Source organism: Pieris napi, chromosome 10 (assembly GCF_905475465.1).
Source record: "Pieris napi chromosome 10, ilPieNapi1.2, whole genome shotgun sequence".
Lineage (NCBI taxonomy): Eukaryota > Metazoa > Arthropoda > Insecta > Lepidoptera > Pieridae > Pieris > Pieris napi.
In genome coordinates this window covers 11,781,205-11,802,394 of record NC_062243.1, presented here as the reverse complement: position 1 = coordinate 11,802,394, position 21,190 = coordinate 11,781,205, and the positions used below count along the sequence as shown (strand labels likewise).

At 34.2% G+C, this 21,190-nt stretch overlaps 3 protein-coding genes across 10 annotated transcripts in view; 2 read left to right on the top strand and 1 right to left on the bottom strand.

The window, feature by feature from the left end:
* LOC125052972 (GATOR complex protein Iml1) overlaps positions 1 to 15,658 on the top strand; it is a 29,546-nt gene extending 13,888 nt beyond the window's left edge. For 3 of the 8 annotated variants that reach the window (XM_047654103.1, XM_047654104.1, XM_047654101.1), the window contains 12 exons: positions 402 to 596; positions 1,420 to 1,497; positions 2,352 to 2,437; positions 4,184 to 4,255; positions 5,087 to 5,285; positions 6,100 to 6,205; positions 6,932 to 7,153; positions 8,324 to 8,484; positions 9,298 to 9,466; positions 12,621 to 12,849; positions 14,774 to 14,873; positions 15,422 to 15,658. In XM_047654103.1, the coding sequence (XP_047510059.1) occupies positions 402 to 596; positions 1,420 to 1,497; positions 2,352 to 2,437; positions 4,184 to 4,255; positions 5,087 to 5,285; positions 6,100 to 6,205; positions 6,932 to 7,153; positions 8,324 to 8,484; positions 9,298 to 9,466; positions 12,621 to 12,849; positions 14,774 to 14,873; positions 15,422 to 15,625 (1,821 nt within the window). In that variant the 3' untranslated portion in view covers positions 15,626 to 15,658. Of the gene's footprint in view, positions 1 to 401; positions 597 to 1,419; positions 1,498 to 2,351; positions 2,438 to 3,416; positions 3,458 to 4,183; positions 4,256 to 5,086; positions 5,286 to 6,099; positions 6,206 to 6,931; positions 7,154 to 8,323; positions 8,485 to 9,297; positions 9,467 to 12,620; positions 12,850 to 14,773; positions 14,874 to 15,421 lie in introns of all 8 variants that reach the window. The other 5 variants (XM_047654105.1, XM_047654102.1, XM_047654108.1 and 2 more) reach the window with 5 other exon arrangements.
* Positions 15,659 to 16,197: 539 nt separating this feature from the next.
* Positions 16,198 to 18,048, bottom strand: LOC125052978 (caspase-1). Its single transcript, XM_047654115.1, has one exon. It carries the CDS (start codon positions 17,855 to 17,857, stop codon positions 16,970 to 16,972), a length of 888 nt encoding a protein of 295 aa, XP_047510071.1. The 5' UTR covers positions 17,858 to 18,048; the 3' UTR covers positions 16,198 to 16,969.
* A 1,084-nt stretch (positions 18,049 to 19,132) lies between these two features.
* Positions 19,133 to 21,190, top strand: part of LOC125052973 (protein PTHB1) — an 11,753-nt gene continuing 9,695 nt past the window's right edge. Inside the window, exons 1-2 of the mRNA XM_047654109.1 lie at positions 19,133 to 19,771; positions 20,529 to 20,617. Coding sequence (XP_047510065.1) covers positions 19,518 to 19,771; positions 20,529 to 20,617 — 343 coding nt within the window. The 5' untranslated portion in view covers positions 19,133 to 19,517. The remainder of the gene's footprint in view (positions 19,772 to 20,528; positions 20,618 to 21,190) is intronic.

Genomic DNA, 21,190 nt, shown 5'->3' with positions numbered 1-21,190 from the left:
CTAGGAACACGAATTTAATATTTGTAGTTTAATTTTATAACAGGTGAATCATGTGCAAAGGTACCCAAAACTAATTATGGACTTGACAAATTATTATAAATTTCACGCTACTGAAATGTATCTTGAGAAATCTCCACGTGATATTGTACTGTAATAAGGATTACATTAAGTTTATGTTATTATTATCATCATGATGTCGACATCCGATGTAGTGAAGGCCTACTCCAAATTCTTCCACTTCCTAGATAACAATTATTCCTTGGATGGTACATGCTTAAAACAGTTTTTTTAAGACGTTTTAATGTTACAACTAATCAATCATAAGTCGTTGAGTATGCGTGAATGTGTGAGTATGTGAATGGATGTGTGCGTAGCTGAGAGTTGTTATATATTAATTTCAGCCTTTGAAGTACTGGCGATTCCGCACATTGCTCCTCCCGCTCAACAACCCAGCCACCAAGCAAATATTAGAGGCCGAAACGACCCATTGTGACGTCTATCCCGCTCCCACGCGCCACGACTTGGATCACCTGACTGAGGGTTTCTTAAAAATGACAGAATCCTATTTTAATAAGGTCAAAAGACCTAATAAGCGGGTGAGTAGCGGTAAACACTATGGTTAGGTTGATCTGTCAAATGTCAGCTGTCATTACTGACACTCAGATTCGCTGTCTCTTGTTATTTGTCTTCTGTGTTAGAGTAAGCGATCGACGCATTATGTGATGGTACAGCGGATGATCCCTTTTCAATGTATGCTATTTAATATTCAAAGATAATCTATGAATCCATTGAAATATTTTTTAATTTACGGATGGTATAGTAAGATTTGAAAATATTAGTCAAGCGTGCTGTCAATAATTGATCAAAATTTCTTCTAATGTCGTCCTTATATATAAATGCGATACGCTGTTGTTGTCATGTTTACCATTCTTTGATTTTTTTCTTCTACAACGCAATACATAAATTGAATTTTTTGGTATTTATTTTATCTCTTCGCGTTTGTTATGTTCGCCTACAAGTGCTTGTCACATTAAATATTTTTTTGTACAAAGCCGAGTTTTTAAAAATAAATTTCATATGACGTCACATCCGTCCCATCCATGATGCGTCGCGAGCCTTGTGAAATGTCAGCATGATTACACTCGAACGAATGACACGTAGATTACTGCACTGCATGATGAAATTTTGCACAGAACTTACAAAGCTTCTAAAATACTTACACCCTCAAACTAGAAGTTTTAATATCTGAGCATGCTTTAAAAGTTCTCGTTTGAGTCGCATGCACTAATACCTCGGAAGTCTAGCGCCCATTTGCGATTTTGACGCGCAGATGAGAGGTGACCCGGCCCGTTGGAGGCGTTTATTCCAAATTATCAAAATTTCCTTTGAAACGGGCGTTTGGAAAGTGATTGTGTGCAGATGGCGACGTCGGGCAACGCGGAGAGCGCGCTCACTCGTCGGAGACATTCCACGTCTATCGTCACTCGGAACGCCCAGGTATAGGGGCAAGGCCCGTCCCGGCCGAACACTAAAAAATCTCTTTCGGTCTTTCGGTTTGGTTTTTTTAGTTTTCGGCCTTTTAGTTTTTGAGCAAAATTCATTTTGGCAAACATTTTTGGTAAGTGATTTTGAAGGTATTTCGATCGCAGATTTAACGCGTTTCTTTGCCCTTTTATTTACTCATTCATAGTGAAATTATAATATGTAATTGGCATTTTTTAACAAGTTAACATAGTGTATTAATTCCTAAACTTTTAGAGCGTGGGTTTCAAGAAAAGTGTACAGTAGTTGGTAATAGTAAATGAAGCTTGTAAGTCATTTCATTAGTAAGTAGCTGCCTATTTATGAGCACCGCTTAAATTATCAATATTGCACGATCGCACAACACTGTAGCTGTCTGGCTTTAGTACTTCGGAGATAAAGAAACTTTCTTGAAACTTTTAGAGCTGTATAAGTCTTCTTAGCGCTTGAATACTTTTTTAACTAAACTAGTAAAAATTAGGTGTTTTTACACGAACGTTGAAAATTTAAATTTACAATGCTCCACAAATGGACACATTGCCAACATTTAATAATTAAACACGAACTTTACAATTAGTTCTGGTATTTAATAATATTAGTGTATCCTGTATTTGTATGTACAAGACTGTTGTGTACGTTTCTTCACGTACGCGCTTGCGTTTCTTTACGACCAAGCTTTCATACAAAATTAATTATTAAACGATTATACGTATGGTTCGTGCTAATATCAGAATATTAGATAACATAACTGCAGGTTACCTCATTTATAATTATTATTTAGTTATATAGCCAATTTATAAAGCGTTTATAACACGAGGTATATGGTGTAGCAGGGTGGTGTATCGAGCTCTCCCTTCAGAGAGCGCGTGGGCAGCACCAGACTTCCAGACCGACCGCGTCTACGCATCGAAGCTATGTCAGTACCTTGCGACTAGCTTACCAAATGCTATCCTTATCATTAAATACGCTACTGAGAGGGACATATGAGCTCTAGCAGAACTGGTGCATTTATTTTGATTGCGTTTAATGCATTTTTGTGTATCAGACCTGGTTTAATGCTCACGTTAACATGATTTTACTTTTGGCAGCTTATTACGTATTTCTTCTATCAAAGGAAAATATTCGTAATAGATTTTCGAATGACTTTTCTGAGATTTTTTTAAAGTTTAATTTTAAATGAAAATATAAACAATACAGAAGCTAAAGAAAAAACTTTTTAACCGGATAAAAGTTATGTATTATTATAATAGAGGACACCGTGAGCCATTTCTGCCAAAATCCTCCATCTTTTAGTCGATACCAACTCCGGGGAAATAAATACAGATAACACAACTTTTTCTACAGCTGTGATACTTTTTGACATCCAACACCTTTTGTCTTCAGTCACCGTGACCACGCACGCTGTAAAGCACGCGAAACGTCGGTTAAATTTACAATTATGTTAAATAATTGTAAATTTATAATAATACATAACTTTAATCCGGCTAAACAGTTTTTTTCTTTAAATGTGTAAAGGTTATGTCAATAAAAGACAATACTAAATACAGAAGCTGTCAAAAGCAAAATATTTGGACCTATGAAATACTCGGGATGGGGTACAATTGTTAAGCTGTGGTATCGTAGTTTCATGGATGAGTTGTAGGAGCTTGCTTGCGTGTTGCTTTTGTTTTGTCATACAATTTCACCTTACAGCTTACTTCTTACAGCTTGACTTATGTATTTTAATACATAGTCATTTACCTATCTGAACCTTAGGGTAACACTTAGAAGACTTAGAATTCATACAGTCTTCTCTAAATGTTACCCATAATCTCCTTGTGACTAATTTCAGAGTCTTTCAACCTTTTGACCCAATGCTTCTTCCTCTAGATGCTTGATATTTCTATTCATTTCAGCAAGTTTCGCCTACTAAGTCAATAAGTAGCCAAGGGACCAAGTGAGTACCCTCTTTCTTCACACTGATATCATTTATTAAAATTATTTTAAGTTGTGCAAAAAAAATGTGTGCGTGTACTAGGTGTACACACGTAAGAAGTGAAACTTCTTTATGACCTTATTTTTCGAAAATTGATCTACTATATGCAACTTAATGAAATTGGTTAAATAAAGTTTAACAAAAGGCTTTTATTATCATAGACATGAATACAAATACAATTATTTCATTTTACCTTATTACTACTAAGATTATTACAGTATTTCATTAATTGTAATAGAATTATTACTATCATTGTTATCGTTATTTTGCTACAAAATATCTCCCATACGTCGATAAAAAATTCATTCTAACGCTGATAAAGAAGTTTGACTTCAAAAAGCAACATGGCGCGTAACGGAAAAATGTGACGCGTAACGAAAAAATGTTACACTAAATTTTTTTCCAACCCCGATAAAGAAGTTTCACTTCAAAAATCTATTACAATATCGTATAAAAGTAGTTTCGTTTGTATTGTTACGAATGACGGAAATTTTAAAAATGTCTTTATTTTTGCATAGATTTCAAGATGTGATTTTGTAGAAAACTTTGTTAGTGAAAACTTATTTTATTTTCAGTGTTTTACGTCATAAATGATTTCAGTTATTCTCATTACCTCATTATGCTTTCTGCTTTTGCTTGCGATTGGAAGAAATCTCCTTACATACACTCATTACAAAATGTTTTCAGACAAGCAGCAAAAACTGTTCTAGAAAGAACGCAATCTCAAACTGGCGAATGTGAAGATGGCTACGATGATGGGTGAGTTCGAGGAATTTTTATTTTAAGGATGAGTCGGAATGAAAAAAAAGAGTGTGTGTACTTATGTACACGCGTTAGAAGTTATATACGTACATCTTTGGCGTACCAAAATAAAAATCTTTAAAAAAAATTTATATTAAAAAGATTTTTTTCTTGTTAGAATAAGGCGATTCTACTTTTGTACAAAAAACACTAACAATAGAAAAAAGGTATTGAATACACTGAAATTTTTGTTATAACGCATTATCTAGTTAAATAAAGTTTATTTAAATATCACAACAAAAAGTATTTCTACATAATTAAAGAAATGGACATTTTTTATTTTAAAATGTTGACTATGCTAACCAGAGACTTAGAGGGAGGTAAAAAGGAAGATATGTTAGGAATTTAATGAATTTAATCGTCATTAAAATATTAAGTGTCGAAAATTAATACAAATTATATATCTATATATATAAAAATGAAACACGTTTTCCGTTGTCACGACGTAACATGAAAACGGCTTGGCCGATTTGTCTGATTTTTTTTATAATATTCCCTAAAAATAGAATGTCTATAAGGTAATTCGCCCTTCTGACTCTCTCTCTCAATCGGTCTCAATCTCTCCCTTTTCTTCGACAAAAACGCTGCACATCTTCGTGACGATAATATTATTATTATTGCGTTACATCCGTAAAAATGTTACCCTCAAGTTCAAGTTTCACTTCAAAAATTAACAAAAGAAATGTATGCAAATAGTATAGAATAGCGCCACTAGACGCCGTTATTAGTAGTAGTAGTAAGTACTCTCTTGGCTTATCCGAAAAACTATAAAAAAATACTTTTTTACAGAGTCATAGAGCCGAAACTCAAAGCCAACGCGACCTTGTCAGAGATAATAGAAAGGATGCGAAATCCATCTCTTGGCATAGCGTTTTTGCAGCAAACTGTCAGTTTACCTTCACACACATTCGTATCTATATATGCTATACATTGGTTGCAAGCCAATATGGAGAATATAACATATGAAAAGGCCACTAATATTATGGAAGTAAGTATAGAAAAGAGAAATGTTGGCCTAGTGGCTTCAGTGTGAAACTCATCCTTGAGGTCATAAGTTCGATATACGGCTGTGCACCAATGTACTTTCTTTCTATGTGTGCATTTAACACACAAGGAAAACATCGTAAGGAAACTGGATTGCCTTAGACCCAAAAACCCGACAGCGTGTGTACAGAACGCTGATCTACTTGCCTATTACATTGACAAATGATGATGAAATAGATATCTGAGACCCAGACCTAAATTTGATGACTGATCAGTTGTTTAAAATTGCAAAACATTTAAAGATGTCATATTTTTCAATGTTTTTTTTTACCTTAAGTAAATTAAGGTATATTTTATCATTATCGTTCCAGCTTTGTAGTATTGAACTAATCGTAAAACGTTTAGCATGTTCTTTCCCAGTACAGGAAGTCTCGGGTCCATCCCAAATGGTGCTGTATTTCATACAATAAGATCTTTGCATATATGTACGTAACGTACGTATATACGTAAAATTTACATTCCAATCGTAATGAATTACGATTATTTCATATTAATAGTTGCGCAATACTATTTGATATATAAATAATAATTATATGACCAAACAAGTCTATAATAAATACACGACTTCATGTAGATTCTTAAAAGACCGGCAACGCACTTGCAAGCCTCGCAGTGTGTGAGCCTCCGGCCCGTTTTTTTTATTCTAAGTGGCGTTTGTGTTTTGGATAAGTCAAACAATTATGCTACAAATAAAGACAAGGAAAAACCTCCAGCCCGTTTGCCCCCTATTTTATAACTAATACAAATGCTATTTTCAGAAATTACTGCAAGAGAAAATGATATGCCACGCTTCGGGTGACACATTGAAGCGATACGTCGTCGGCTACTACATGTATCACATTTTACCGCAAAAGAAAGATAAAGGTATTTTCATTTGAGACTTGTCTGTCTCTTTTCCCCTGAGGACGAGGGAAAGTGACAGACGATCTATCGTATTTTCTATCTTATGTCGCAGCCAACTAGCGTATTTAGCCGTTCAATTAACAGCCTGGCCTTTTAACTAAACAGCGCTGTTTAACTAGCGGCCTGAAAGATGTTCAGCCAGTTGACCACAGCTAGGCAAATGACTTGGATCGATGACGTTACATTACTTGCCTGTTGACTCTGTGTGTTATAATTACGTATCTGTTAACAACAAAAATTTATTAATAAAGTATATTACCTATTTAATAAAAATAAAAAAATTGTGCGTGTACTAGTGTACACACGTCAGAAGTGAAACCTCTATGCAACTTTACAGAAATTGTTTAAATAAAGTTAAATTAGATAAAGTTTAACAAAAGGCTTTTATTTATCATAGACATGAATACAAATACAATTATTTCATTTTACCTTATTACTACTAAGATTATTACAGAATTTCATTAATTATTGTTATCGTTATTATATATTTTTGTTATTAATGGCTTCGAATCTCTTCGGATCAACAGATGACAAGACAAGAAAAAGATGGCGCGTAACCGAAAACGTGACGATTTACTACAAAATTTCTCCCATACGTCGATAAAAAATTCATTCTAACGCCGATAAAGAAGTTTGACTTCAAAAATATTGTACTCCAAGATATTCGTATTTGAACCGTCATTTCAGAAATGCCAGACTACGTGAAGCCGTTAGGCGATTTGCAAAGTTTCGAGAACGAATGGATGGAAGTTGAGGTCTTAGGCCCTCGTTCGCCCATACTCAGGACAGAGTCGAACACTGGCGCTATCGATATATCGGGATCGAGCCCCGTTATCGACGACTCGGGAATACCCGCCTTCCTCTGCGACCATATTGACCCAAATTATATGCAATTGGGAAATGATGACAGTGAGTGGCAATTTAATTTTAATTCAAGCTGGAGACATTTAGCCCTCGTTAAACGTAAATTAATTAATAAATCTTTTAATTTTTGACGAATATTTAAATGATCCTAATCTTTGGGATTGATTTGCTCCAGTTCAAACAATTTGTATAACTCAAAACTTAGCGATTAAAAATAGTGGCGGAGAGTTTCTTGCCAGTTCTTCTTGCCCGCTCTACGCCCTTGACTTGCGAACTGGTAGTAAATGTAAATTTACAATTACTTTAACTTCTTTTTTGACGTTCATAAGTGCACTTGTTTACCTATATGAATAAAGTTATTTTGAGTTTGAGTTTGAACTTTGAAACGTCAATGGGGAAGATTACTGTCAAAGGGTTCCTTGTAGAGGGCGCCAAATGTTTGTTACAGGGAAACTGTCAAACTCCATAGTAAATTATAAAACTTTTTTACGTTTTATTATTAAATGGATGTGAGGCTTTTGGATGTAAAGAAATAAGTTCACATAAATTCCCTTCCAATCCCACCCTAAGAAGAAAATGGGAAAGAGTATAGAGAAGAGTTAATTTTAAAGCAACTGATTATTGTAGGTTATCTACTAAGTACACTTCAAAGTTATAGATTTTGAAACAATTTCTAAGGAAACTGCAATTCTCCAAATAGGATAAAAAATAAATACATCAGTGGTGCTACAACCTTTTAAGGTATGGGCCTCAGATATCTGTATCTGTTTCATGATCATTTGTCTAATACATTAGCAAGTAGGTGATCAGACTCCTGTGCCTGACACACGCCATCGACTTTTTGGTCGTCGTGGGAAGCCGGTTTCCTCACGGTGTTTTCCTTCACCATTCGAGCGATGTTAAATGCGCATATATAGAGTCCAATTGTGCACAGCTGGGAATCGAACCCACGATCTCAGGAATGAGTCGCTGGTCGCAAGCTGAAGCCACTAGGCCAACACTGCTCTTCTCCAAATAGAATACATATTGAAAAACTTGTAAAAATCAGATTCGTAAAAAAATACGGAGATTTTTGACGTTCAACTGAATGGAACAAACAAACAGCGCCCTCTACAAAAAGGAAAGGTTTCTTTCTTTCCTTGAGAGGAATTCTTTAGTCTATGTACAGTGCCAAGAAATTGTTTATGGTTATCAATTGTAAATTGTTTTCCAAAGTGCCTCTATACAAAAACACTCACCTGGACATAGACGTGAACAACAAAAGCGATCGTATAGAATGGGGCCATGCGCGTTATCAGGCCACGTTCAGACCTGACCAGGCGTACGAGATGTGCATACAGTGGGCTGTGGCTAGCGGAAATATTGTCTCCGATCTGGTAAGATTCTAATTATTAGATTATTAAGAAATTTATTTTATGTGTGAAATATGTGGAACTTTCTAGAGCAGTAGTTTGGCAAGCAAAACTTAAGTAAAGTGAAGGTTTATTGAGAGCAGCGTTAAGAATGACTCCCGTATCTCAATAAGCTGTAAAATTTGACGCTTTATTGTATTTTCAACTTGATGATATACGAAAAAATAATTATTTAAGAACGTATAAAATTCAGGATTTGGTCGAGTATTTACTTTGAGGTTGGAACCCCATCCTGGGTATAGGCCTGCACCCTAACCTCTCTATAAACTTTAGCCTTAAAAGTAAAAGTCTAGGCGTCAGATTTGTGTATATGTTCCGTGATCATTTCTAATAGGCAAGTAAGTGATCAGCCTTCTGTTCTTGACACACACAGACGATTTTTTGGTCTAAGGCATGCGGGATTCCTCGCTATGTTTTCCTTCAGCGAATGTTAAATGCGTACATAGACAGAAACTCCACAGGTTCATAGGCGAGACTCGAACCTATGACCTCAAGGAAAGCACAATGAAGCCACTAGGCCAACACTACTTTTAACATATTTATTCACAAAAAAATATATATTTTTATTTTGTTAATATTAGGTATCAAGAATCAAATTTTAATGACAGTTTTGTCAACATTAAATGTCGCATAGATTATAGATTTTGACAGCTCGTTTTGTCTGTGAACGTTTAGAAACGATAGAAAACATATTTAAAATATTCATCACGATAATTTCTGGATAAATTTATCTGAACAAAATATTTTAATGTTAAATAAAATAAAAATATTTGGCAGATATTCGGTTGGGCTCGCAAAGCGCAAAGCTGTAGATTGCAAATGGTGCCGATACCCGCCGATCCCCTAGCATTGCCCTTCACTGAGAAGTCGGACCCTCTCCGGGGACCCATTTATGTCCCGCTGAACGAAGAACCACTGCTAAGAGGAAAAACTGCCTTGTTTCAAGGTAATTACACTATTTTTATCAATACCCATTTCATAAGTGTTTGGCCATTTGAGATCCCACCCTGGTCGATTTATTACAGTTGATATTTCCTTTTTAAATGTATTTAAATATAGGTATTTCGGCTCAGTCGTATAAATTAATAATGATTTTAAAACCAAATTTGTACCTGCCCGCATATAAATATACGCAAGTAAGTTGTAATTCTCTCTATATCCTCGCACTCCTCTTCCTTCATACTCATCTTCTTTCACTCGCATCTTTCACATACTTCTTCTTTCCCACTCATCTTCTTTCACACCCCTCTTCATTCACATTCCTCTTCTTTCACATTCCTTTTCATTCACATTTCTCTTCTTTTACACTTACCTTCTTTCACACCCCTCTTCATTCACATTCCTCTTCTTTTACACTTGTCCTCTTTCTACAACTGAGAAAAATAGTTAAGTGAAATTTGAGTTTCTGAATTGAATTGCTATTTTATACATTCTCTAAATACCTACAAAACATATATACAAACTATGTGGTTATGTTATCAAATTATTTTATCTATGTTGTATGTTTTATATCGTATTTTTTATATATTTCCCTTGATTGTGGTTTTTCTATTTCGACATGCTATACCAGTATACCTATTGTATTCAGAAAGTTCGTTCGATACGAGTCTTAACTGAAATGCTCGCGATGTCTTTCAAATACACTATAACACAGCAATATTAAAATATATCGTACTTCCCGAGGTATCTATTTGTTATGTAATAATTTAGACAATTAAGAACACATTTATTTATTTACACTTCCTTACCTTATACAAAAAAATACATATATAAAGCAGCTTACATAAGTTATTAGGAAACGGGCGGGACATAGTAAAGACATCAATGCGCAAGAGGTCATAGACACTAGATGCGTGACGTAATTTTCTTGTATTAAAATATCTAAAACCGCAGAAATCTATTATATTATATAAACCATTCGCTTATAAAATTTACGTCTGGTTTTTAACTAAATTTTATTTGTATTTTTTCGTATATGAGTGTAAAATTAGGATGTTTGAGGTTTATTCTTGAAGAGGAATATGTTTGACTAAATAATGTTACTCTTGCAATGCGTCTGGCTGACGCAATATGCGCTTGCATTAATGTGACTGTCTCTCAAATTTATTTACTAATAAATACATACACTACCCCTATAGACCAGGGTCGATAATTTTTGAAAACAAAAAAATTATAGTAGTATGAAACCCATTAGGAAAGGAGGAGAATATTATAAAAATTAAATTTCAATGCACCAATGCGAAGAGGCGTAGACATCAACGCGTGACGTCACAATTGACGTGATATGACACGAAACATGTACTTGCGTTAATCTGTAACTTTGTCAAGTTTTATGTCAATACAGTAATGTCAGTTTCTGATGGCTCAAACGAATAGATTTCCCATACAATTTGTAAGGGCATTGATCTATGGTTGGCCTTTGTCGTGCCACTGGCAATCACAAATGCGCAAGGGGTCATAGACACTATGACGACAGATGTGGCGTGATACGACATAATCGGTAGAAGAACTGGCAATAAACTCTCCGCCACTCTTTTTAATCGTCAAGTTTTTTATTTTACACAATGTTTGTAAGGAGCTGCAACCATTACACCATATTCCACGTGACATCTTAAGTAATCATAAAATCAATGGTGCTACAACCTTTTTAGGTCTGGGCCTCAGATTTGTCTATTTGTTTCATGATCATTTATTAATCTAATAGACAAGTGCGATAATTACCGCGTGACGTCAGATATGGCGTGATATGACACGATACTCCCTAAGAACAAGGACTATGTGGAAACCGAGAGAGCGTGTAAAAAGGGTGGACGCATAGCTATTTGGCTCTAAACTTTATATGACATATGTGTATGAGTGAATGAGACAGCATATTCACGAGTGTGCTTTATTCTTTCGTTTATCAATTAATACAAGCTTTTTAAATACCATCAATTTAAGTGTGTCGTATACATTAGAGTAAGTTTAGCGATATCTTTATGTTATTGTTTACATAAAGTAATATTAATTTTAAATTTTCCGTAAATCATAAATATTTAAACAAAATTTTGCACTAGTAGATATATTGAGATAATTGTTTAAGATATTCTGGTTGAAGAAAACAACTCCTAATATTGTTTTGTCTTACGCGTTAGGATGGCCTTAGTAGATAAGGGTGTCGGTCCTTCGCAAAGTTTTTAGGGTTTATATCCCCTTCCAAAGTTCATTCACATTACCATATCGTACAAAATCATATCTGGTTATATGATGAGACTTGGCACTTAGAAAACCTTGCTTGTCTGTCCAAAGTCTGACCAAAGTTTGAACGAAGTCCAAACCCTATGGTTTGGACTTCGTTCAAACTTTGGTCAGACAACTCGTCGAATAATAATGATAGAATTTTACCCATCAAATTTTTATTTAAACTATTTAGATCAGACAGCAAATATGTTCTGATCGCATGATTTAATTTCATTAATTTTTTTCCTTATATTCGCGTAATAACACGATTTCCTCAAGGTTTATATTTGAAGAGGAAAATGTGTCACTAATGTCTAATAAAATATTATTTTCGCTTGGCTGACGCAAGACGCCCTTTCTGCATTTACTGCAATGTTAGGGAAAGGTCATGGTTTAATAAATTATTATGATTTAATAAGTTACCAAGGTTATTTAGTAAATACGTAAGGCAATTAAGTATTAAATTTCTCTTGCAATTATTAAATGTATAGAAAAATATATATTATTACTAGCTGCCCCCGCGATCTTCGTTTCTGCTTAATGGGATTTTACTCAGCCTACTTTTTTAGTACCTACCAACATAGAACATTTTGCTATGCTACCCCAGAGCCTGTTCGGTTTTCTGGAGTGAAAACTTTTTAGGTTTTTCTGTGAATTTTTCTCTATATAAACCTCTGATTTCAAGTCATAAGTTTTAAATTATCAAATAAAAAATACGGCGAAGCAAAACGTAGAGAAACCGGCTTGCCTTAGACCCAAAAAGTCGACGGCGGGTGTACAGAACGCTGATCTACTTGCCTATTAGGTTAACAAATGATCATGAAACAGATACAGAAACCTAAAAAGGTTGTAGCGCCACTGATTTTTATTCTTTGTCCAAGGTTTCCCTGAAGAAGAGTGGCCGGAGCGCCTCTTCCTTTTCCAAGAGGCGATAGTTGGGAGGTTTGGATTCATCAAATGTACAGTAGAGAGTACATCACACGCTGCAGGTGTTGGAGATCATTTGTACGTCCACGTGACGGGGAATATGTTCATACTTATCCCTACAACGGTGAAATCGGAACAACGAGCGCTTCGAAAACCAATAAATAAGCCGTTGAATGCGAGCAGGTACGTAACATAGGGTCCTTCAAGAGCGTACCAATTCTTAAAAGGCCGGCAACGCACTCGCAAGCCCTCTTGTATTGATAGTGTCCATGGGCGGTATGACTCAAAACTTGGCGATTAAAAAGAGTGGCAGATAATTTCTCGCCCGCTCTACGCCTTAGGAACTGGTGAATGAAAATTTAGAATCAATTTCACATCTTTTCTGTTGACGTTCATAAGTGTACGTGGTTACCTATATGAATAAAGTTATTTTGAGTTTATCACTTAACACCTCGTGAGCCTCCTGCCCGTTGCCCCCTATTCGATAAAAAAATCTCTATACAAGTCTCCGATGATTACCTATATACTAAATAAATGGCCGATAAAGACTTAGCTATGTATTTTATTAAAATTATATACATAGTATAAATAAATCACGATGTTGTAAACAACTTATTATTTAATAGAGAAAGAACAAAAGATCACTGGACATTCAGTTTAGTTTACGTAGTTATCGACAGTCTCTATATACTATTTTTATATCATTCTTTGCAATAGGTACATACCGTGCGCTTAGCTCTTGCGTTTCAAGGTATGACGCGTTCAGAGATAGTAGTATCTAAAGCACTACCATTAAAGTTTACAGCCGTATTTAGTGTTGACCATTAGCGGTTAGTAAAGACATTTCGCTTACCTAGATTTTAAAAGTTCACCATAAATCTAATCGATTATAGCAGTAATCTTTGCAGCAGGATATGTTATTTTGTTTTCAAAGTCAAAATAACTTTATTCATATACAAGTAAAGTACACTTATGATCGTCAGAAAAGAAGTTAAATTAATTATAAATTTACATTTACTACCAGTTCACAAGTCAAGGGCGTAGAGCGGGCAAGAAACTTTCCTCCACTCTTTTTAATCGCTAAGTTTTGGTCTCGTGTGAAATAATATTTTACTTTTGCTCACAAATATCACACACAAGGAGGCAAATCAAATACTTGAGCAGGCGTGTAAAAGAGATATTTGTGTCTAGTCAATCTATTTCTATTATTGAGAAATTACTTGAAAACTGTTTTACTTTATTTAGCACCTTGCAAGTCTAGTTGGCAATGTAATTATACTAATTTAGGGCAAACATTAATCATGGTTCTGAGTATAGCCTTTGTGTATCGCCGGTCATCTATAAGGGCAAGAGTTCGGTCACTTTTAACGGCATTTCATGACGTAATAGAAATTAATCGATATTTAGTGAATAGCCCGACGCGCCGTGCAATGAACTAAATGCACTCAAAAGTTCGCTAGCCTCTTATTTAACAATGAATCATTGTGTGAAGTGATAAATTGCACTAGCCATGTAGGGCATACGTCACACGCGCCTTTGTTTAGAATGTTTAGATCATATGGTCAATCTTGAAATGTCATATTCTTAGAATAATTGTTTACGGGAGAGCTCTGACCGGAGCTTATCGTATATCCACTTAACACAACTTGTTTATATTGGACCCACAATTTGTTATTAGACTGTACAAAGTCTGTGACCTTGTGTTTCCGTCGTGGTCAATGGTCAGGTCAATATAACCTTTGCCAATAAATGATTGGAACTTGGAGGGAAGCTCTGAAGAGGGAATAATCTTTTTGATCGGTTTAATAGATTTTGTTTCTCCATTCCAAACGTGAACATTCCTTTAGAAAATTAGTATTAAAGTAATATTGTTATCAAACTATTGTGTTATAAAACACGATAACCTAACCGACCTTTGACCTTTGAACAATTTTTTACAACGCGAAATTGATGGGAAATTTTCAGCATATCATTAGAGTGGTAACCCTAACTTTCAGCTTGTTGAGACTATACGGTATACCGTATAGTCCTATTTTTAGACTTTACCAGGCGAAATAAATCATTAGAATTTTTCGATATTTTGACAGGTATTTTTTATTTTTATCAGATATCCTGTCCATTCCGAAGCTGCTCCGAGTCCGCACGAGGGTTACATAACTCGTCACGTGAGTGGCAAAAATAAGGACGACTACGACAATAGTCGCCGGGTATGTATTTTAAAACGACGATACAATTAGAACTACTGTTTAATATGGACTTCAGAACAAGATTCTATATTTAAGATCTTTTACGAACTGTGGAATCGTATTCCGGTGAGGGTCTTCCATGGAAGATATGACCCCTAATTGTTTAAAAAAACTTATTCCACGCCGGACTCAAATGTGCTGCGATGACTGCCTTTTATTGCCCCACTATACTATAAATAATTAGTTTAATATTAGGGAGAACTATTACTTGTGTTGATGTACATTATAATTTGACAAGTACTTTTTTAAACGTAAATTATAGTTTTCAACGTTATTCATTTCTGCAAATTAAAAACACGTGATACTGTGCGCTGATGACTGGGTTAATCAAAATTATAATAGACATCTTATTTTAGTCTTATGCATTTATTTAAAAAAAAGCGCGTGTACATGAACACACAAAATTTGCCTTACTTAGATCACTCACAACAGTGTGGACTTGTGTCTATAAAACACTGTTTTTTCTGAAATAAATTTTATATATATATGACACATCTTTAATGTTACAGATGGGTTTCCTCTGGTCATGGAATCACATGATCTCAAAGAAATGGAAGTGGTCACAATCACTTGCAACAGGCGATGAACCCTTTCAAATGAGAATGTTAAGGGACTTCAAACACTTTTGTGCAAATCAAGAACAAAGACTGAGCCAATTCTGGGATCAATGTTGGGAACTACAAGAGAAAGCCAAAGGGATAAAATGTTGCTAGTTTATATTTTTTTAATAAATTAATGAATTGCAATTATTTATTTATCAACCAACTAGTTTGGCAAGCAGAGGTAGTTGTTTTGCTTACAACACTCTTAGTATAGTCCTTTTTTTGTTTGCATGAATTAATTGTAAATAATAATCTAATATAATAAGGAGGGCCTAACATACTTCTTCACAATTTTCGTATATACTTATAATTCATAGGTAATGTTAGTCGTCATAGTAAGAATTCAGAAGTTCTTGATATGTGCTTAATGAAATTTTTTTTTTTGCATTAATAGTCATAGAAGTCTTTACATTTATGTATCAGTAAAACAGTCTGTCCCATTGACTAGACATGAATTTTAGTGAGTGTTTCTTAATTATAGTGACTTCAGGCAAATAAACTTTTTCTCCAAAAAATCTTTACAATAAAAGTTCTTCAATTTAGATTTTTTCAATGAAAATTATGTTTATTCAATATAGATATGCATTACACTGCGTAAAATTTGGGAACCTTTGGGAATATATGTTATAAACAAATCTATGAATGTGTTGACATAATTTCGTGATTAAAATAAAAGCTTTATAACTGGATAAGACATGTATTGCTTATAAAATACAAAAATACTTATTGTAGGTAACAAAATATGTCACTTTGCTTACCAAAACTAAGAAATTCATTCATAATCCATATTTTTCTAAGTGTCTTTCAACAAGGCACAATCACTTTCACCAATTTTAATCAGTCCTTAAAACATACTTTATCTAACCCACGCTAGTAACATAGAAAATCAATGCTATCAGTATTAACAAATATACTGAAGAATTTTAAATACATTAAGGAATGGGCAAGTTAGAAAATATACATGGCAGATCTCCATTACTTAGAAATTTCTTACATTAGATATAAATGCTATTAACAGGCCTGTAATTTAAGTATGAAATAAATTCAATCATTCTAATAGTTAAGCAATACTTGCAGTGTGCAAGCATTTACAATATATGATATGTAGAAAATCTACAATGCAAATTGTGCGTTAATTCACTTTTTTTAAGTACTTTTTTCAAGCAATTGACAATTTGTGCATTAACATCTAAATGTTTGAGCATAGAGATTCATTTACTTATAAAATCTAAAATTGCTTCTAAATAATTATCTTACATTCTAAATAACACCTACTCAAACAACTATGAGTATCATCTTCATATAAACAATGAAAAAAGAAAAAATTACAATGCATCTAGCAGTTAACATGCAAGTAACTCAAGGTTAATAAAAATTAACAGTGTAAAATAGTTTGTTCTAGAAATACTAAAAAATATTACTGTAAATTAACAACAAAGGATTACTACAATAAATCTATTTCTTGCCAAATACAAGTAAACGAGTTAGCATACTTGTAATACATGGAACTTGTTTCTGCTGATGCATGGTCATCACATCTGGAGTGTTGGACTCATAATCAAGAGCTACTTTTTGACAAACAAAAGTCAACAGCGTAAGTATGTCTCTTTCTGTTCCTGAATAACGTAACTCCTCACAAAGTGCTTGCATAAACCAAGAACCACGAGTAGTGTTTCTCCAAGAATAAAAACCAGGAACAGTCGAAAACACAATCAAGAAATCTGCATGTATAGGTATCTTGTAGGAGGCACTTGCAGAGCCATCAGTCTCAGATCGGCTAGTCAGTGTTATTCCACCGTCCAGTTTGTCCCCTTGACAAGCTTGGATAAAAAATATCTTAGGTTTTCCTGCTAATGTGGGGCATTTGTCAGCTGTAAAATAATACCACAAATTATCAGGTTTGTAATGGGTATCTTTAGCATACAACATGCCCATTTCTCCATGAGTTAGAACTGCTATAAGAACACAATCATAGTCAGAATGATCCATCTCTGAAGTTTGTTGTAGGTACCTGTTTACATCTTCCGACTTCAAATTAGTTAGAACCGTGACGCGGAATCCTAGACCTTTCAAGACTCTGGATAAATTATCACTATCGACATTCGTGCCAGTGCGAGATTTAAGACTGTGGATATCGAAATGTTCATGGTTAAATATTATTGCCATACCACGGTATTTGTGATTCATGTTGTAGAAGGGAGCATTTTTATCAACAGGCATCTTAGCGTATCGTCGAACTGAGGAAGACTCATGACTTCCCCATGCATCACCTTCATCACCTCCGCCGTTGGTTCTTTGTTCTTTATCAGTATTGGCATTGTCTTGCACTTCAATGTCGGACATTTTTACGATATGTTAAACCTTTCTACATATAAAAACGGAATGATATCAAACTCACTACGTAGACACGCTAGCCAACGAATGGGTATTTAAAACTGAATTTCAAAAAACAACCACGAGACGAGTGTAGAGTACCAATAATTGAATCGATTAACAAACCAAAGCCAGCATTCAGCAAAACAACGCGACTCGATTTATATCCATAGATCTCCACAAATGCACAGAGTAATGGATGCTCCTAAGGTGAAAGGTCGGTCTAGCACATAATATTATGAATATATTCTGTGCTCTGTTGTAGTCAAAGAACTGACGCACATTAGCGCGACAAGGCCTGAGACAAAATCATTATATTTATTTCATGGAATATGCAGGGTGTGGCGTAATGAATAGATAATATAGTACCTATGGATAGAGGACATTGTGGCAGTTTTGAAGGCTTCGCACCAAAAAGAGTGGCATTGAAATTTCATTACCTTTTCGAATTTTTCAAAATGTTAAATTTCTCGAAAACTGAGTGACTTTTACTAAAAATAAAACGTATTTTTCTGAACTGCCTCTTACCTCTACTCGCAGGTAGGTATCCTACCTATAGCATAATCCATTCATTACGCCACACTATAATAATAATAATATTTTATTTGCAAGAATATGGTACAAAAATGTTATGGTGGTACAATCTAAAGTTCGCACATTCTGCCACACATAATGGCGTGCATATTTGTCTTAAAAGGAATTTTATTTTATTATATTGTATAAATGGCACAACCTCACGCTGAGCAACATAACACATACATACGAGAGTAAAAACAAATTAGTGTTGCGCCCATTGTAAAGTGGTTTTACTTGAGACGGGTAGGCAGGCTAATAAATTAAGCTTGGGGTACACTGTACAATACCACCTAAGGTAACTAATGTAGTAATATTAGGTGAAGGTGCATAATATTGCGACTTATGACTAGCACATTTGTTTTTTAATTATTTACTTTGTTTAGTGATTTAGAACCACTATTTAGTAAACTTTAGGCAAGTTTTCTAAACTTGGTTTTATATGGTTGCTATGCCACCATATCATGTAAACAAATTTCAACGCTTAAGCGACTAAATACTCAATAGACACCAATGTCTATATTTAAATCGAAACCATTTTGGTCTAACGAGAAATTACAAAGCGAAGCATACGGTATACAAGAATATGGTACAAAAATGTTATGGTGGTACAATCTAAAGTTCGCACATTCTGCCACACATAATGGCGTGCATATTTGTCTTAAAAGGAATTTTATTTTATTATATTGTATAAATGGCACAACCTCACGCTGAGCAACATAACACATACATACGAGAGTAAAAACAAATTAGTGTTGCGCCCATTGTAAAGTGGTTTTACTTGAGACGGGTAGGCAGGCTAATAAATTAAGCTTGGGGTACACTGTACAATACCACCTAAGGTAACTAATGTAGTAATATTAGGTGAAGGTGCATAATATTGCGACTTATGACTAGCACATTTGTTTTTTAATTATTTACTTTGTTTAGTGATTTAGAACCACTATTTAGTAAACTTTAGGCAAGTTTTCTAAACTTGGTTTTATATGGTTGCTATGCCACCATATCATGTAAACAAATTTCAACGCTTAAGCGACTAAATACTCAATAGACACCAATGTCTATATTTAAATCGAAACCATTTTGGTCTAACGAGAAATTACAAAGCGAAGCATACGATGAAGGTATTCAAAATAGCTATTGCGTCAAAGTGGATAAATTTAACTCGCACAATGATAGCGACTGCATAATTGCTTGTGAAGGACGACAATTGAAGATCTATAAACCCAGCAAAGAGTCCGAATCTGATATTATTTTAGAATCTGACCAAAAAGATGTTATCCTACAGATTGAAACTGGAAAATTTATTATGTAAGTTTATTTTACCGGATAGTTTTTACATATTCATATGAATTTTCTTGTTTGTGTTTATTTTCTACTCGTTTATTGTTATAGCGCTGTAAGCTTTTTTAATCCGAATTATGTTAATTGGTCGCAGACGTCAGCGTTAATACTTGTCAAACCGGTAAAGCTAAATGTCTATGGTGCCTAAAATCGCGGCAAAATTATCTTCAAAATTGTTGAACTGAAATTTAGTATATTTTTTTTATTATATAGGCATTGGTTAAAAGGTAGTTCCTCTCAATATAAATTCCCTAAAGAACTTTCTCCCAAACCGAGTAGTGATTGACTGGAATAGGCTCCATAAAAAAATCCAGAATAAAAATAGCCTGTATTCGATTACTATAATACGAATTACATTAAGTTTAAGTTATTGGTGTAAATATTAGATATATTACACGATCTCCGACGGAGTGAAGGCCTCCTCCAAATTCTTCCGTTTGTCTCTCATCTTCGCCACTATTTTCCAATCTTTTCACGCTATCACATCACTGGTGAAATGTGACTGGCCTTTTTTTTAATGTGTTACGACGTCTGTTATTTTTGTATTACACTGTTTCCTACTTTGATATAATTTTCAACCGAAGGTTAGACACAAACACTATAAATAATATATAAATATAAATTATTTTCTATTCTTACATTCATTACTTAATATTAATGCAATATAAACTAAAAACATGATAACCTATCTCAACAGTTTAATACAAAACTAAATGTATTCCAGGGATTCCAGTGATAGACAAATTTTCATATTGCATCCTCAAAGTTATGCAACATATTTTCTTGAGAAGAAGGATGGACATATTGATGCGGGTACGATTTCCTTAATGTTTTAAAAATATATGCAAAAATACAATACCGTGAATTGTTTGATATAAGCAGATAGAGATCGGATACACAAAATTAACCAAATAGAAATGAATACAAATTTTGAAAATAAGTTGCTGTTTAGGAAAACACAGATATTTTAAAAATCGGTTTTGAAGTTCCACAGATTATTTTCGTTTCACTAAAGCATGTGCTACACGGTATGAAACGGCGGTTTGAAACGAAATAAAAGCGAGTTGCGCTTTTCGGCTACACGGTTTAAAACCAACAGTGTCCAAAATAACGTTGCGCTGATAAGACGTCTCCGTAGGGATGTGACATTCTGCATAAAAAAATCGATTTTTTATTAATCGATTTTTTCCTAATTTTTGAATCAATTTCAAAATAAACACCCTTAATTTTTTATTTTTCATGGTTTTTTTAATTAAAAGTAAACAATAGAAATTATAAACACAAATTAACGTTTAAGAATAATCAAAATCGAAATTAACTAAATTTCGTTTTGATAGATTTTAGGTGAAATTTGATAAATGCTGAGTGTATGCCTTTTCAGTAGCA

Excerpts from the sequence above, each read along its gene's own strand:
- LOC125052978 (XM_047654115.1), bottom strand. The coding sequence starts at position 17,857 with ATGTCCGACATTGAAGTGCAAGACAATGCCAATACTGATAAAGAACAA.